This window comes from Ceratotherium simum, chromosome 7 (assembly GCF_057802395.1).
Source record: "Ceratotherium simum simum isolate JZ-2026a chromosome 7, ASM5780239v1, whole genome shotgun sequence".
Classification (NCBI taxonomy): domain Eukaryota; kingdom Metazoa; phylum Chordata; class Mammalia; order Perissodactyla; family Rhinocerotidae; genus Ceratotherium; species Ceratotherium simum.
In genome coordinates this window covers 17,667,792-17,680,640 of record NC_141906.1, presented here as the reverse complement: position 1 = coordinate 17,680,640, position 12,849 = coordinate 17,667,792, and the positions used below count along the sequence as shown (strand labels likewise).

At 52.1% G+C, this 12,849-nt stretch overlaps 1 protein-coding gene across 10 annotated transcripts in view; it reads left to right on the top strand.

Annotated features, from left to right (window-relative positions):
- MICAL2 (microtubule associated monooxygenase, calponin and LIM domain containing 2) overlaps nt 1-12,849 on the top strand; it is a 223,622-nt gene that overhangs the window by 129,517 nt on the left and 81,256 nt on the right. For 9 of the 10 annotated variants that reach the window (XM_087433207.1, XM_087433205.1, XM_087433201.1 and 6 more), the window contains 4 exons: nt 3,404-3,511; nt 4,591-4,777; nt 6,129-6,217; nt 7,632-7,734. In XM_087433207.1, coding sequence (XP_087289333.1) covers nt 3,404-3,511; nt 4,591-4,777; nt 6,129-6,217; nt 7,632-7,734 — 487 coding nt within the window. The remainder of the gene's footprint in view (nt 1-3,403; nt 3,512-4,590; nt 4,778-6,128; nt 6,218-7,631; nt 7,735-12,849) is intronic. The other variant, XM_087433203.1, reaches the window with a different exon arrangement.

Here is a 12,849-nt window from a genome sequence, read left to right as displayed (position 1 = left end):
CTTGTTGACCTGTGAATCTTACTCGAGGTCAATACCAGGATGAATTTTCTGGAGGTTTCTCCACGATTTGAGCATCTCTTGCTTTCTCAGGATTCCGCGAGCCTGGTAATTTCCCTGTCAGCTAGAGCAGTGCTACTCGTGGGCAGGTACTGGTCTATGACCCAAGGAGCACAGCGAGCGAGAGTGAGCCTTTGACACTTGCGGAGCAATTTGACATTGCCACACATCCAAGTGTGCGATCATATTTCTAGGACTTCATTTTTATTGTATCTGGAAGTATTGGGCCTCAAGAGATTTAAAAAGAAAAAGCAAAATCTGATCATTCACCACTGAAAGTTTGAGGAGCACTGAGCTAGCACAAGTCCAACTGGTCATGTGCTCACTCTTGTGGAGCCAATAAGGCATCAAGCTGTCAGGAAACACAGTGAAGATAACCTGTGATCCCAGGGCAATGTTCACCTTCACATTGGTCTTTGGGGTGGGCTCCAAGGACCCCCTCTAACCCCTTGAGACAAGTTCTCCATCACCTGGTCCCCTGTGACCTCTCCAGGGAGTCCTGGTTCACCTCTGGGTATAGGTGATTCTGGAATGGTTTCCATCGGGTTAGGAAGGGCATGTGGGAGAGCCAATGCTGCTTTCCCTCAGGGAGCTTTCATTTCATTATTCTTAAGAAAGCCACCGTCACAGCATGGGAATGTGGATGCAGCTGGGAGAAAGAAGACTTTTTGGCCCATAATGAAAGACCAGGTGTGGTCTTCTTCCTGGATCCCCTGGCCAGGTGACCTGGGCAGTGCCCTGTTCTGGTAGAACAACTGAGCAGGTCTGCAGCTGCACAGACGTGTTTTGGCGACACCCCCCGGCAACCTCGCAGCCCTCTGCATGCTTCTGTAATTGCTCCCTAAGTCAGGATTGCACGGAAGCTCAGCGGCACAAAGTGCTTATTAGCTAAGTGGTTAATAAGGTCTCGTTAGCGACTTGTATTGAAAGCCCCAGAAAGTACAGTCTCCGTCTCTGTTAACTCAGGGGAGGCAATAATTGCACGTGGGTGTCATGGCATCACCCTGGTGTCTTTCTGGGAGAGCACCAGGAAACCAGTTCACACACTGGGCCAGTGGAGACAGCCACACTAGGGCGGTGTGGGCAGGGAGGTAATTCTGACCTCCCCTGCCTTCCCGCCCTTTATTTCAATATAAACCCAGGAAGTACTTGGTATTCTACAGCCCCTGTCTGAGGGCCTGTGTCGGGGGCCCCAGGAGGGAATGGAACATCAGGCCAACAATGTGTTATTGTCCTGAGCCAGTGCACCCGAATCTGTCTTGGAAGCAGGAGCTAAGTTTCTTGGCATTTGTGAAATCCTGAAAATGGCAGGAAGTGTGTTTGGAAGCAGGATCCTAATCTCGCCCAGGCTGGGCCAGCTTGAGAGGTGGGGGAGGTGGGAACTGCCCTGGCAGATGCTGCTCTTGGGGAGAGACAGGCTTTGTAAAGTCTGAAGAGGTCCCATCTGTCTGAATCATGGGACGAGACCGCCCCAGCAGGCCTGCAGCCACGTTCTCTACAATCCCCAAGAGCCCCACCTGTGGTTGGAGTGACTGTTCCCAAGTCGCTGTGAGTGTTGGGTTTCCTTCATGAGAAAGAGCGAGAGTCTCCCGGGTCTGGTCATTCTCCCCAGCCTGCTTGCCATCCCTTTCCCTCTTCATCCCCTTGTGGTTCCTGTCTTTTGCTGGCATCCGGTGAGTTGGCCTCAGGTTCTGAGGGTGGGCACAGCTGCCAGGGGTGGGAAGCCGTGGGAGCCTGCTGCCATTTGCTTTCTGTTCCCCGAACCTCCTGCTGTGTCTTTGAGGCTTTCACGTCGGATCACACGTGGCCTGTCAAGAGCAGTCTTGGGTTTAGATTGAGGGTGTTCCTCTGCCCTCACACAAGTGACTGCTATTTGTCGTCTGGATGGCTATCAACCTGTGCCCAAGGGCCTTCAGCCCAAATCGCTGCTCTCTCTGGCCACATCTCCCAGGAGCTGGATTCAGAGACTGGGGAGGGCCTGGAGCCTCCTCCCTCCAGGGTCTTGGGATCAGGAAGAGTGTTTAGAGAATCTCACACTGTGCATGTTTGCCTCCCTGAAGGAGAGGCTACAGGCACGGGGGTGGCCTTTCAGAGCTGGTGGGGAAAGGGGGAGCAAGTTGGGGTTTGCTGCGAGGTGTGTGATGGTGCCATGTCTGGGCTGTTGGCTCCCACCCCTTCCCCGGCTCCATGACATGTTGGTGGGGGTCCAGGCACCCGTAGGTAGGCGTGGGCCATCCTGTCCTCAGGGGCACGGGCACCTGCAGCCCGTCAGGAGGTGATCCTGGTGCCACGTGGAGCTGACTTGCCCAGCACCAGCTCTGGGACCTTCGGGGCACTGCCGCCTAAAGCCTGTAGTGCAGCCCTCCATCCTGCTCCCTCTTCCTGCCTCCCAGTCCAGTCACTGCCTCTGCTGGCAAGGTGGTCTGTGGTCCTGGCCTTGAGGGACTCAGCTCAGACACAGCCATCGCCCCCTAGGGACCCGGGAGCTGCAGGGCAGGCTGCGGCCTGCTGAATTCAGAGGAGGAAGGGAGGGAGGAGTCAAGTTCATCTTGGCCTAGCCCTGCTAAGTGCCAGGAGCTTTGGCACATGTTCTCTCACTCAGTTCTTCCCACAAACCCATGAGGCAGGCACAATTAGCGCATTTTACTTGACGAGGAAACTGAGCTCAGAAGCTGAGAGCTTGGGCCCCAGTCTCAGGCCTGGTTTCTTGGTGGAGCGGGGTCTCAACCCTTCCTGCAGGTCTGTGAGACCCCATGCTCACCAAGCAGTAGCTCATAGCCCTCCCCTCTGCAGGGGGAGGGGCCTCTGGAGGAGGGCGGTGGCAGTCAGCTGTCTGTGAGATCTTGATTGTTATTTCCTTGTCTCCTTTGCTCGGCTTTTCTCCCTCATAGGCTTTTGGAGGCTACAGTCACAGAGGTGCCATACAGGCCCTTTTGGTGGTTATGGGGCCTGAGCAGCCCGAGTCACCCCAGCCCCTGATGTGAGAGGCCCTGTGGGGCACCCGGGCTGGGGTCAGGAGACCTGAGTAGAGTCTTGAATCCAGCATTTATTTGCTAAGTTGCCTTGGCTACATCCCTTCCTGTCTCTGGGATTCATTCACCCCACCTGTGAAAAGAGAAACTCAGTGAACTCCTGAAGGGCCTGTGCCCCCAACGGATGTAGTTCTCTGAGTCACCTGGCTCGCCCAGGGCACAGGGTTCCGTTTCTTTGCTTTTCTCAGGCCGTTGGGTGCTGTCTGCCTGTGGGTGTGGAGCCCTGTCCCACATCTGCCTGCTTGTGTCTTCCTTCTGGGTGCTAACTGGCCTCTCCCTTTGTCTCTGTCTCCTCCGCCTCTGCTCTGGGGTAGCTGACGGTAGGGAGAGTGTCCAGCGGAATAGGGGCTGCGGCCGAAGTCCTGGTCAATCTGTACATGAATGATCACAGACCTAAGACCCAGGCCACCTCTCCAGACCTGGTAAGGATGCACACCCCTCAGCCTTCGCCCGCAGACACCAGCTCTGGCCTCCCAGGGAGGGTGCACGGGATGAGAGAGGATGGCCTGGCCCTCCCAAGGTCCCCTTCTCGTGGGCCAAAGGGGACTACGAGTGGGCTGGTCAGAGCAGAGGATAGCGGAGGCTGCATTTCCTTACAGACAGTCCCCACTTGGCTCCCTTCTGGGTCATTTCACAAGACAGAGCAACTTCCCTGCCGTCTAGGGCTGTGGAGAACTCGGAAAAAGGCCAGGCGAGGCCGTCCACACAGTTGGACATCCCTACCATCAGTTTAGTGTCCAACCTGAGTGGCCCTTCTGCACTGGATTGAGAATTCAGTAATAGGGAAAACATCCTTTCCTTTGAATTCTTCCCTTCTCCAAATGAGGCCACTCGCTGCTGCCACCAATGATTTAAGCTGACAATTCTTTTGGTTTCCTTTTGACACATTCACCTGGAATCACCCAGGTGCACCCCTGCCCTGGCCCTCGCCCTCCTCCCTTGCATTTAGGAATTTGACTGGCAGCCTATGGGCTGTAGGACACAGCCTCTCCCTTTTCTGCGTTCTCTGAGCAGTTTCAAAGCCGCAAGCTTTCCTTGCCTGACGTAAGTCCCTGCAGGGGGACTAGGATGTGTAGAACACTCTTTCAGTGACCTCGCTGTAGACCCAGGCAACATGTAACCCCTGGGACAGATTCCTGGAGACAGCGTCCCTGGGCAGGCATGTTTGAGGGATGCCCACTCCATCAGACCAGGTGGCATCACTCCCACCGGAAACCAGAGCAGCCAGCCTGTGGGAGGCCCCTTCCAGCCAGCCTTGTTGCCAGCCGGCCTGCCTGGGAGGACCATTTCAGTAGCCCCTACAGGATTGAGTTCTGGTGGGGGTGCATCTTCCCACCCTCACTCTTTGCTGTGGTGCCTGCGGTGACAAAAGCAACAAATAAGTGCCTACGAGGTCCCCATGATTCAGGTCAGAATTGCTACAAGCCTAGGCCTCGCATTTGAGGATGCAGTAGAAGCCCTAACATGCTGCTCTTCTCTCCCTGTGCCCCGTGCCCCCCAGGAGTCTATGCGAAAGGTGTTTCCCGGGAACTTGGGCGGCAGCAACACCTGTTACTTCTGTAAGAAGCGTGTGTACGTGATGGAGCGGCTGAGTGCAGAGGGCCACTTCTTCCACCGGGAGTGTTTCCGCTGCAGTGTCTGCGCCACCACCTTGCGCCTGGCCGCCTACGCCTTCGACGGTGACGAAGGTAACCCCCAAGGGCCAAGGAGGGCAGTGGTCTCTGGCCTGGGCTCCTGCCCCTCTGGAGGATCTGGGATGCCCACGCTCCCGGGGAGTACAGTATCATCAGGAAAGCCGCTCAGGGAGCCGGGAGCTCCTGCTAGAGAGAGAGGCCACCTGTGCTGGGCAGGGGCTCCTGAGGGAAGGGGAAGCCGTCAGCACCTGGATGTGCCAGCACTGGCGGGCCCTACTGTGTGCCAAGTGCTTTATGGACATCTTCCCATTCAGTCTCACCACCTTCTGTCGCCCCTGTGTGGTCGAAAGTCAAACCTGACACCCTATGTAGCATGCTCGGCACCAGACATGGCATGTAATAAGGGTTCGATAAATGATGGCATCTTAACGTTACTGTATATAAAGTGTGTATTATAAAATAACCATAATAATAACATCCCATCTGGTAAATGGCCTACCAGAGATAGGGATGAAGGAATTGTGCCTGCTGGAATGAGTGGTTATTTTCCAAATTTCAGCACTAGCTATTCGCACCATCATATATAATGAGAGGCAGTACAGCACAGTGCTTGTGATTCCGTCCCCTCACACCGGACTGCCTGGCTTCGCATCCAGACCGTGCCACTTACCGGCATACAGCCTTGAACCTGCTACCCAACCTCTTGCTCCCTCAGTTTCCTCATCTGTAAAATGAGGATAATAATAGTGCTGAGCTTAAAAGGATGTTGTGAGGATGGATGAGTTAAATCATGGGAAGCATTTAGAATCGTGCCTGATATAGTGCGGGCCCTACATAAGATTTTCCTATTGTTATCATTCTTCCCGTCACTGTTGTTACTGTTGTAACAAAGAGCAAAGAAGGCTTTTCTGGAAGGCGCCCAATGGTCCTGGGCAGTGGCCAGTGGCCCAGTGTGTACCTTGCCTGGGTCTTTTCCTCCGGATCACTGCTGCCATCTGTTCTGAGCCTTTCCCACCCCCAGGGGTCCCAGAAAGGACGAGGAACCAGAAACAGTGTTGCTATTCAGAGCTGGTCATTTCACTGCCTGGCAACAGGCATTGGGGAGAGACTTGGCCTCAGTTTGGTTTGGGGATTATCTGGGGGTTTCAGTCCACCCCAGGAGTGCCCCATTGCTGCAGCCTGCCTCTGAAGCTGCAGAGGGTCCTGCTGCCTCATCTCCGTGTCACTTCTTTAAGGCAGGTGACAGGAACCATTTCCCAAGTTTGAGCTGTCCTAGGCTTGTTTCCCTTATTGACATTCTCTGACCTAGACAGTGGTGAGCACTTGGCTCATGTCTGCTGTGGCTCCAGCTTACAAGAGAAAAACCTGTGTGCGGATGTGTATGTGTGTGTATTTATTTTTACAGGCAAGTTTTTCTGCAAGCCTCATTTCATTCACTGTAAAACCAATAATCAGCAACGGAAGAGACGGGCAGAGTTGAAGCAACAAAGAGAGGTAGGTTTTGTCTCGAAAGTGCTGGTGACACAGGGAAGGCCTCTAGAGAGGAGATGGTTTTCAGGGGTTTCTCCAAGTTAGGCCAACATTTCTGGCCCTGGAGGGATTGAGACCCACACGTGAAGAAGATAGTCTCTACTTCCTTATGTGGAGGATCCCTTTGCCTCAATCTGTTCAGCCAGCCTCTGGGTTTGTCCCATTCTAGATGCCAGAAGCCCAGAGAGCTTTCCCTGTCCCATGCCACGTGGCTCCCCTGTGCTTGGGGCCCACGAGACTATAGGGCTCTATTTGCAAGGATGTCACAGGTAGGGCCAACCCTCTGCGGGTTCCAAGTCCTTTCCCCAGGCTCTTTGATGTCAGCAAAGTGTCTGGCTTGCTGAGTTTATGGATGGCTTGTGATAGCGCCCCCCTCTGGCAGCTCTTAGCAAATACCTCTCTTCGCCTTGATCAATGACCCACCACCAGCACAGACCTGCAACGTAATGGCTTTTTTCTGATTATGTAACTAATACAGGCTTGACATAGAAAAATGGGTAAATATATGAAAATATTTAAAGAAGGAGAGTTAAATTACCCATCATCGCTCTATCCTGAGAAAACCATAATTAAAATTTTGTAACATTTCCTTCCAGACATTTTCCTCTGAGTATATTTTAACCTAGTTGGAATCATATCACTACAGTTTTATATCCTTCTTTTTTCACTAACAGTGTATCAAGAACAATTTCCCATGACATAAAATTCTTTTGGAGCATAATTTTTGATGCCTGTAAAAGATGGTCGATAATTGATTTGAGTCACATATTATTGGACGTTCATATTGTTTAATACTTTTACAGTGAATGTCTTTGTATGCGTCTTTATCCATATTTCAAATTATTAGGATATATTATTAGAAATCGGATTGCTGAGTCAAAGGACACGTGTGTTTTTTTATGTTTTTTGTGAGGAAGATTAGCCTGAGCTAACATCTGTTGCCAATCCTCCTCTTTTTGCTGAGGAAGATGGGCCCTGGGCTAACATCCAGTGCCCATCTTCCTCTATTTTATGTGGGGCGCCTGCCACAGCATGGCTTGATAAGCAGTGCGTAGGTCCACGCCCTGGATCTGGGCGGTGAACCACAGGGCTGCCAAAGCGGAGCGCGCGTACTTAACCGCTAGGCCACCGGCCGCCCCCGGACCTGTGTGTTTTGAGGGCTCCTGAACCCTATGGTCAATTTGCCCCCCAAGAAAAGGCGTGCCCATATCCGGGTCCCTTCAGCAGTGCCTGGGGCTGAATTGCTGCTAGTTGGACGCTAGTTGCAAAACGCAGGGTCTGCCAAGTTCAATTTTTATTGGCCTCTCCGTCTGCTTTGTTGGCGGAGTCCTCTGTGAGCGTCGTGGACTAAATGCGCTCGCTTTCATCTCTTTCTCAGGAGGAGGGGACGTGGAAAGAGCAAGAAGCCCCTCGGCGAGACACTCCCATGGAAAGCTCTTGCGCAGCCGCAGCCATCGGCACGCCCGCAGGCAGCCCCCCAGGTATCCCCAATTCCTTCTTTAGGAAGGCGCTAAGCTGGCCTCTCAGGCTGTCGTGGGGCCTGCTTCGCCTTCCCCGGAGCCTGCTTAACTGGATTCAGGGACTCCTGCGCGCCGTCGGCCTGCATATCAGGGACAATGCTTACAACTACTGCTACACCTACGAGCTCCTGAGCCTCGGGCTGCCCCTCCTCTGGGTGTTCTCCGAGGTCCTGGCTTCCATGTTCCGGGAGTCCGAGGAGACCCTCGAGAGCATCCGCAACTCGGTGCTCAGATGCCTCCCGGTCAAGCTCCACTGACGCGCCGGCCCCCCAGAGTGCCTTAACATTTCCAGGGTAGATGGCGGGGTGTTCCCAGGTAGCTGAGGCGCTGGCCGGGAAGCCTAGCGGTCTTGAACCGATTAGCTCAAAGCCAAAGAGTTCCACGGTGGCCTCCTGCGCCTGGCCTGTCAGGGTGAACCTTTGCTCCCGGTGCTGGGGCCAGCACCACATGAAGGATTTTTTTTATAGCTTTGTACTTTTATACCAAAGCGAGCCATATTTCTAGGTTTACATTTCAATTTTTAACTTTTAATAAGCCAAAAGAAAACATTTTTTTCTATAAGCGTCAATTTTTCTAAACGGGTTTGAGGTTTATAACTGGTCTTACAGACCCCTTCCACGTGGCAGTCGGCTGCAAGAGTCACTACCTGCAACGGTAGTGATTTGGGCTTTTATATAAACCAAAGTGAGTGTGCCATCTCCTGACCAGTGCCTTTCAATTTATGTCCCTGGATGCCACTTGTCAACAGGAGGCAATTTTTTGCAAGGTGAAAGCATAGTCATTTTAGAAGGACAAAATAGAATTAAACCTACAAAAGCATATGGCAGTGTGTAGTTGGCTGTTCTCTTTCCTCCTAGACAGAAGAGACCATTTTGCTCTCGTTTTGATGTAAAATAGTAGCTTAAAGGTTTTTTCCCCTATACCAAATCACAGTTAAATGACACAGATCCACAAGGTTTCAAGCAGATTGCTACAAAAGTGCATTTTCCCTTTCACTGATGAGCACTGCAGTGAGAGCCCGTCGGCCCCTGACCGTGCAGAGCTCTGTCAAGCTGATGCAATGCTGAAGAGGAGCTATGTCAGCTGGTGGCATAGACTGGGAGCTATGACCCCTGGGGCTCCCTATCAGGTCCCCGGCCCAGATGCAGTCTGAGCCAAGGCCACTCGGGTCCGTAATGATCAGACTGAGGGAGGGCTCTGCCCTCTCACATCACGTCCTTTGGGACGGAGAGCGTTTGTTAGCACCTCAGGGTGTTGTTTCTGGGAAGCAAAGCCTGCCCAGTGAGCACTGCTTGCAGACCTCACTGGGTCTGCTGCTTAGCCACTCGGCTGCCATGCATATTTGGTCAAAACAGTCAGAAACCATTTATTTTCACGCTGTCCTAGCAAAGGAATGTGTCTGACCTCCAGGGGGAAGCTCCCCTGTGTCTTGATTGGCAGGGGAGGCTGGGAGTGGAAGCTGTTTATTGACTGATGCAAAAGAAAAATGCCCTATTAAGGACAAAAAGAGGCATTGGCAAAAACTTGACTTCTTCACTCTGGGCATCTGGAGGAGGCCTCAGCTCTCCCCACTGCACTCTGCCGCCTGGGTGTGCACAGCTGCTGGGTCTGGTTGAACAGCAGAGAGGCTGCCAGAGATACCGTGCTCAGTGTATCTACAGTTGCCGGGCTGGAAACAGCTCCACGCACTTGTTACACTAGAGATCTCCTCCGGAGTAAGGAAGGAGGGAGCCTGGTGTGGGTTAGGAGCCAGAACTCTTGAGGGCTTTGAGATGACAAGTTTTTATAGGGTGGACATTTCTACAAATGCTTCCCTGAAGTCCTTGGGTCAAACAGGGGCATGGCTGTGGCCAGGTCCATGGGAATGAGTGCCTCTGTCCTTGTTGGAACTGCTCTCAGTCTGATGACTTGCATTGTGTTTTTCCAAATTTTTGCTGGGATTTTAATGTTCAGCGTGGTGGGAGGAGCCCTTGATTCATTTTATGTTTGGTTCCGAAAGTAAATTCTTGAGGTCATGCTGTGAACACACGCACAGCCGTGTCATTGTTATTCTCATCAGCTGAGGGTGGACTGAGACGCTTTGTGGAATGCTGTGCAAAGCCAGAGTTAGGCTCTGAGAATGTCACTTACGGCTATGAGGAGACTGGTTTGAATTACTCTGAGGAGACAGGGTGTGCCTGTCAGAAGCCTGAGATGTTTGTATGTTCTGAGACTTTGAACCTTTCTGGTGGGCAGCTCCAAGGGTGGACCCGGGAGCGGACGCCTTTCAGCCTCCACAGCAGATTCAAGAGTGAATATGAGACACTAGAGCAAATTGGGGCAGAGGGTATTGGGGGGGGGGGTCCTGAGGGCACGTACACTCGGAGTGGAGAACAGGGGAGCATTGGGGTATGCAAACCACATGTGTCCCCTCTCGTGGATGAGTAGCTGGTCACTACCAGAAAGGTTCATCTGTCCTACACGTCAGTGACTTGTTCAGGGGGAGTTTCTCTTGTTTTTTAATGGTTGCCTTATTTTCAACTCCCGTGCCTTCTCGTGTTGTCAGTTTCCTTTTTTCCCCAAACTAAATTCTCTTTTCTGTCTCTCTCTCTCCAACCTTACACTGTGGCCGTCAGTTCATTTCAGCCTTCCAGTGCTACACCCACTTCTTGGCTGACACACTTCTGCTCTGAGGTGACTGGTTTTCTTGCCAATTTTCAGAGAGTGGTACTAAGCCCTAACCCGCTTTCGGTACTGGTATGCTAACTGCGAGTGTCTTGCATACTAATAGACTCATTTGGTAGCATGGTCGGTTAACAACGTGGGGTGGTGTCCAGCTTGAAAGCCGTTCCTGATTCCATTGACCTCTGAGCCGGCAGCCCAGTCCACACAGGTGCATGCCCCGCCTCCCCTCTGTTCCCTGTGCGGCCTGCGCGCATGCTTTTCCGGTTGCACTTACGAAGCCACTTACCTTCCTGGGAGGGTTAACCCTGACTGTGAGATAGCACCATAGAGAGGGCTCTGTCACCTCTGAAAAGAACTCCTTTGTCTAGCAACCTCTCAAAAAGCACACGCATAGAAGCATCTTCTTAAATTGGTTCCAACATAAAGGTTATTGGTGTTATTGATCAAAACCATAGGTGACTCTTTTTGGAGGGATTTTAAAAAAGTACTGCCTGGCCTCATCACAAGCTTGATCCATCCTCTGTATTTTGAACACAGAATCACAATTTTCCTAGCAAATCCTTTCTCTACTGCAACCTGTACTTTAGATCCAAGGATTTTGCTGTGGCTCTTCTTATCTCTCTCGCTCGTAAAGCCCCAGATGATGCAGAAGCTTCAACTAGAGCAATCGTCCTTACAGGCCAGGGATGGCTTTGGGAAATGACTCACTTCAGCCCCAGGCCTGGAGCAGCCAGTTTCAGTGCCCCCACGGCTCTGCTCAAAACACATTTTCTCACTGACTCCTTACATGGAGCGGTAGGACATTCGGAGTCCCATTCGTTTTAAAGAGAAACAGCACACCAAGTATGGTGGAGCCGTTGTGGGCCAGGCCTCACGGTTTCAGGCTGCAGGGGGTGTCTGTCCTGCATGAGGCCCAGAGCCATGCTGACCTCTCAGCCTGTCTGCACAGTCCTGCATGCTGCATTGCTCGCCGCATTGGTGCAGAGCCTAGCCAGTATGAAGTCATTGCTTTTGTCTTATCTTCTCTTGCAGAGTCTCCCTCCCTTTATAGAATGTCAACCAAAGAATGTCCTTCTCCCCTCCCAGCCTCCTCCTTAGCTAGCCTCCCCCATCTCATCATTGTAATGCATGTTTGTGACCTTTGATAGTCATTTACAGTGCCACACGGAACCCTGTATTTTGCACACAGCAGACAATGTTTAGCTTTATTTATGGTATTTGATGCTGTAAATGAAAATAAATATGGTTCTTTATAAAGCTTATTGTTTCCTCTCTTCTTTGCCGTGGGAGCTGCTCAATCCTCAAACACAGGGGTTGGTTTAGGGGGTCAGTCTTCCCTAAACTGCTGGCGGGACTTGCACTTGTGGTGACGTGGGACTCTGGGGCTGCGCTGGGCACTCTGAAAGGAAATATTACCCAGAGGTAATATTTGGAAATGTCACCAATGCACCTGGGCCAGGCTTTGGGGTCTCTTTCTTGAAAACTCATGGTACTTTTCTGCTCTAGGTGCTGGGCATAGCTGGATGAGGGCCAGTGTCACCTCAGCTGTTAAGACAGTCTGTTCCTAACAGCTAACCGTTTCCCCCATACATCCAAGCTACAGACCTGTAGGAGATCTTGACTTAAGGACCTTACACTAATTTAGGTTCCTGTATAGCAAAGGTTGCTCTTGCAAGTTTTATGCTAGTCCTGCTGAGGGATGGGTGGAGGGTAAGGAGGAAGGACCAGGACATGGGTTTCAGGATGGCATGAACATGGCAGGTGTGCTCATCCAGATGGAGAGCCATTTATGATCCTAAGAGACCTCTCCTGCCCCCAAAGGCTCAGGTCACTCAGTGTCTTAGGCTGCAAGTCTCTGCCCACAGGGCCACTCAGAGGACAGCACCCCTGGCAGGCTCTGGCCCAACTCCAGGCTGTCCTTAAGGGAGAGATTTGGAGTCTCACTCAGCTAGTCTGGACAGTGCCAAAGAAGTCTGGTCCTCAACCTGCCTACGGTGGGATGCCTGCCACTGCCAGGATGGATGTAGCTGGGTTTCCAGTGCTGGCATGAAAACCCTTCTGTGAACTTCACGAGGGCCCTCACACCTCCAAAGGGGCATTTCTGGGGCTCTGGGGCTCTGAGCCCAGCTGCTGGCACCTGGATCTGCCTTCTGAACTGCCTGGGGTCGTGACCAAGGGTCTGTACTCTTACTCAGTTGAGATACTCTTTCCCTTCCGTGAAAGAAAGGGTATTAGGGACTAAAGTCAGGAACTGGGTTGTGCAAGTGACTCATTCCTTGATTCATTGATCTGTTCCAGTATTTGTTGAATGCCTACCATGCCCAGGCATGTTCTAGGTCCTAGAGATGCAGCAGTGAACCACACAGAGTCCCTGCCCCTCCCCGTATCTTGGAATGCATGTATCTCAGTGGT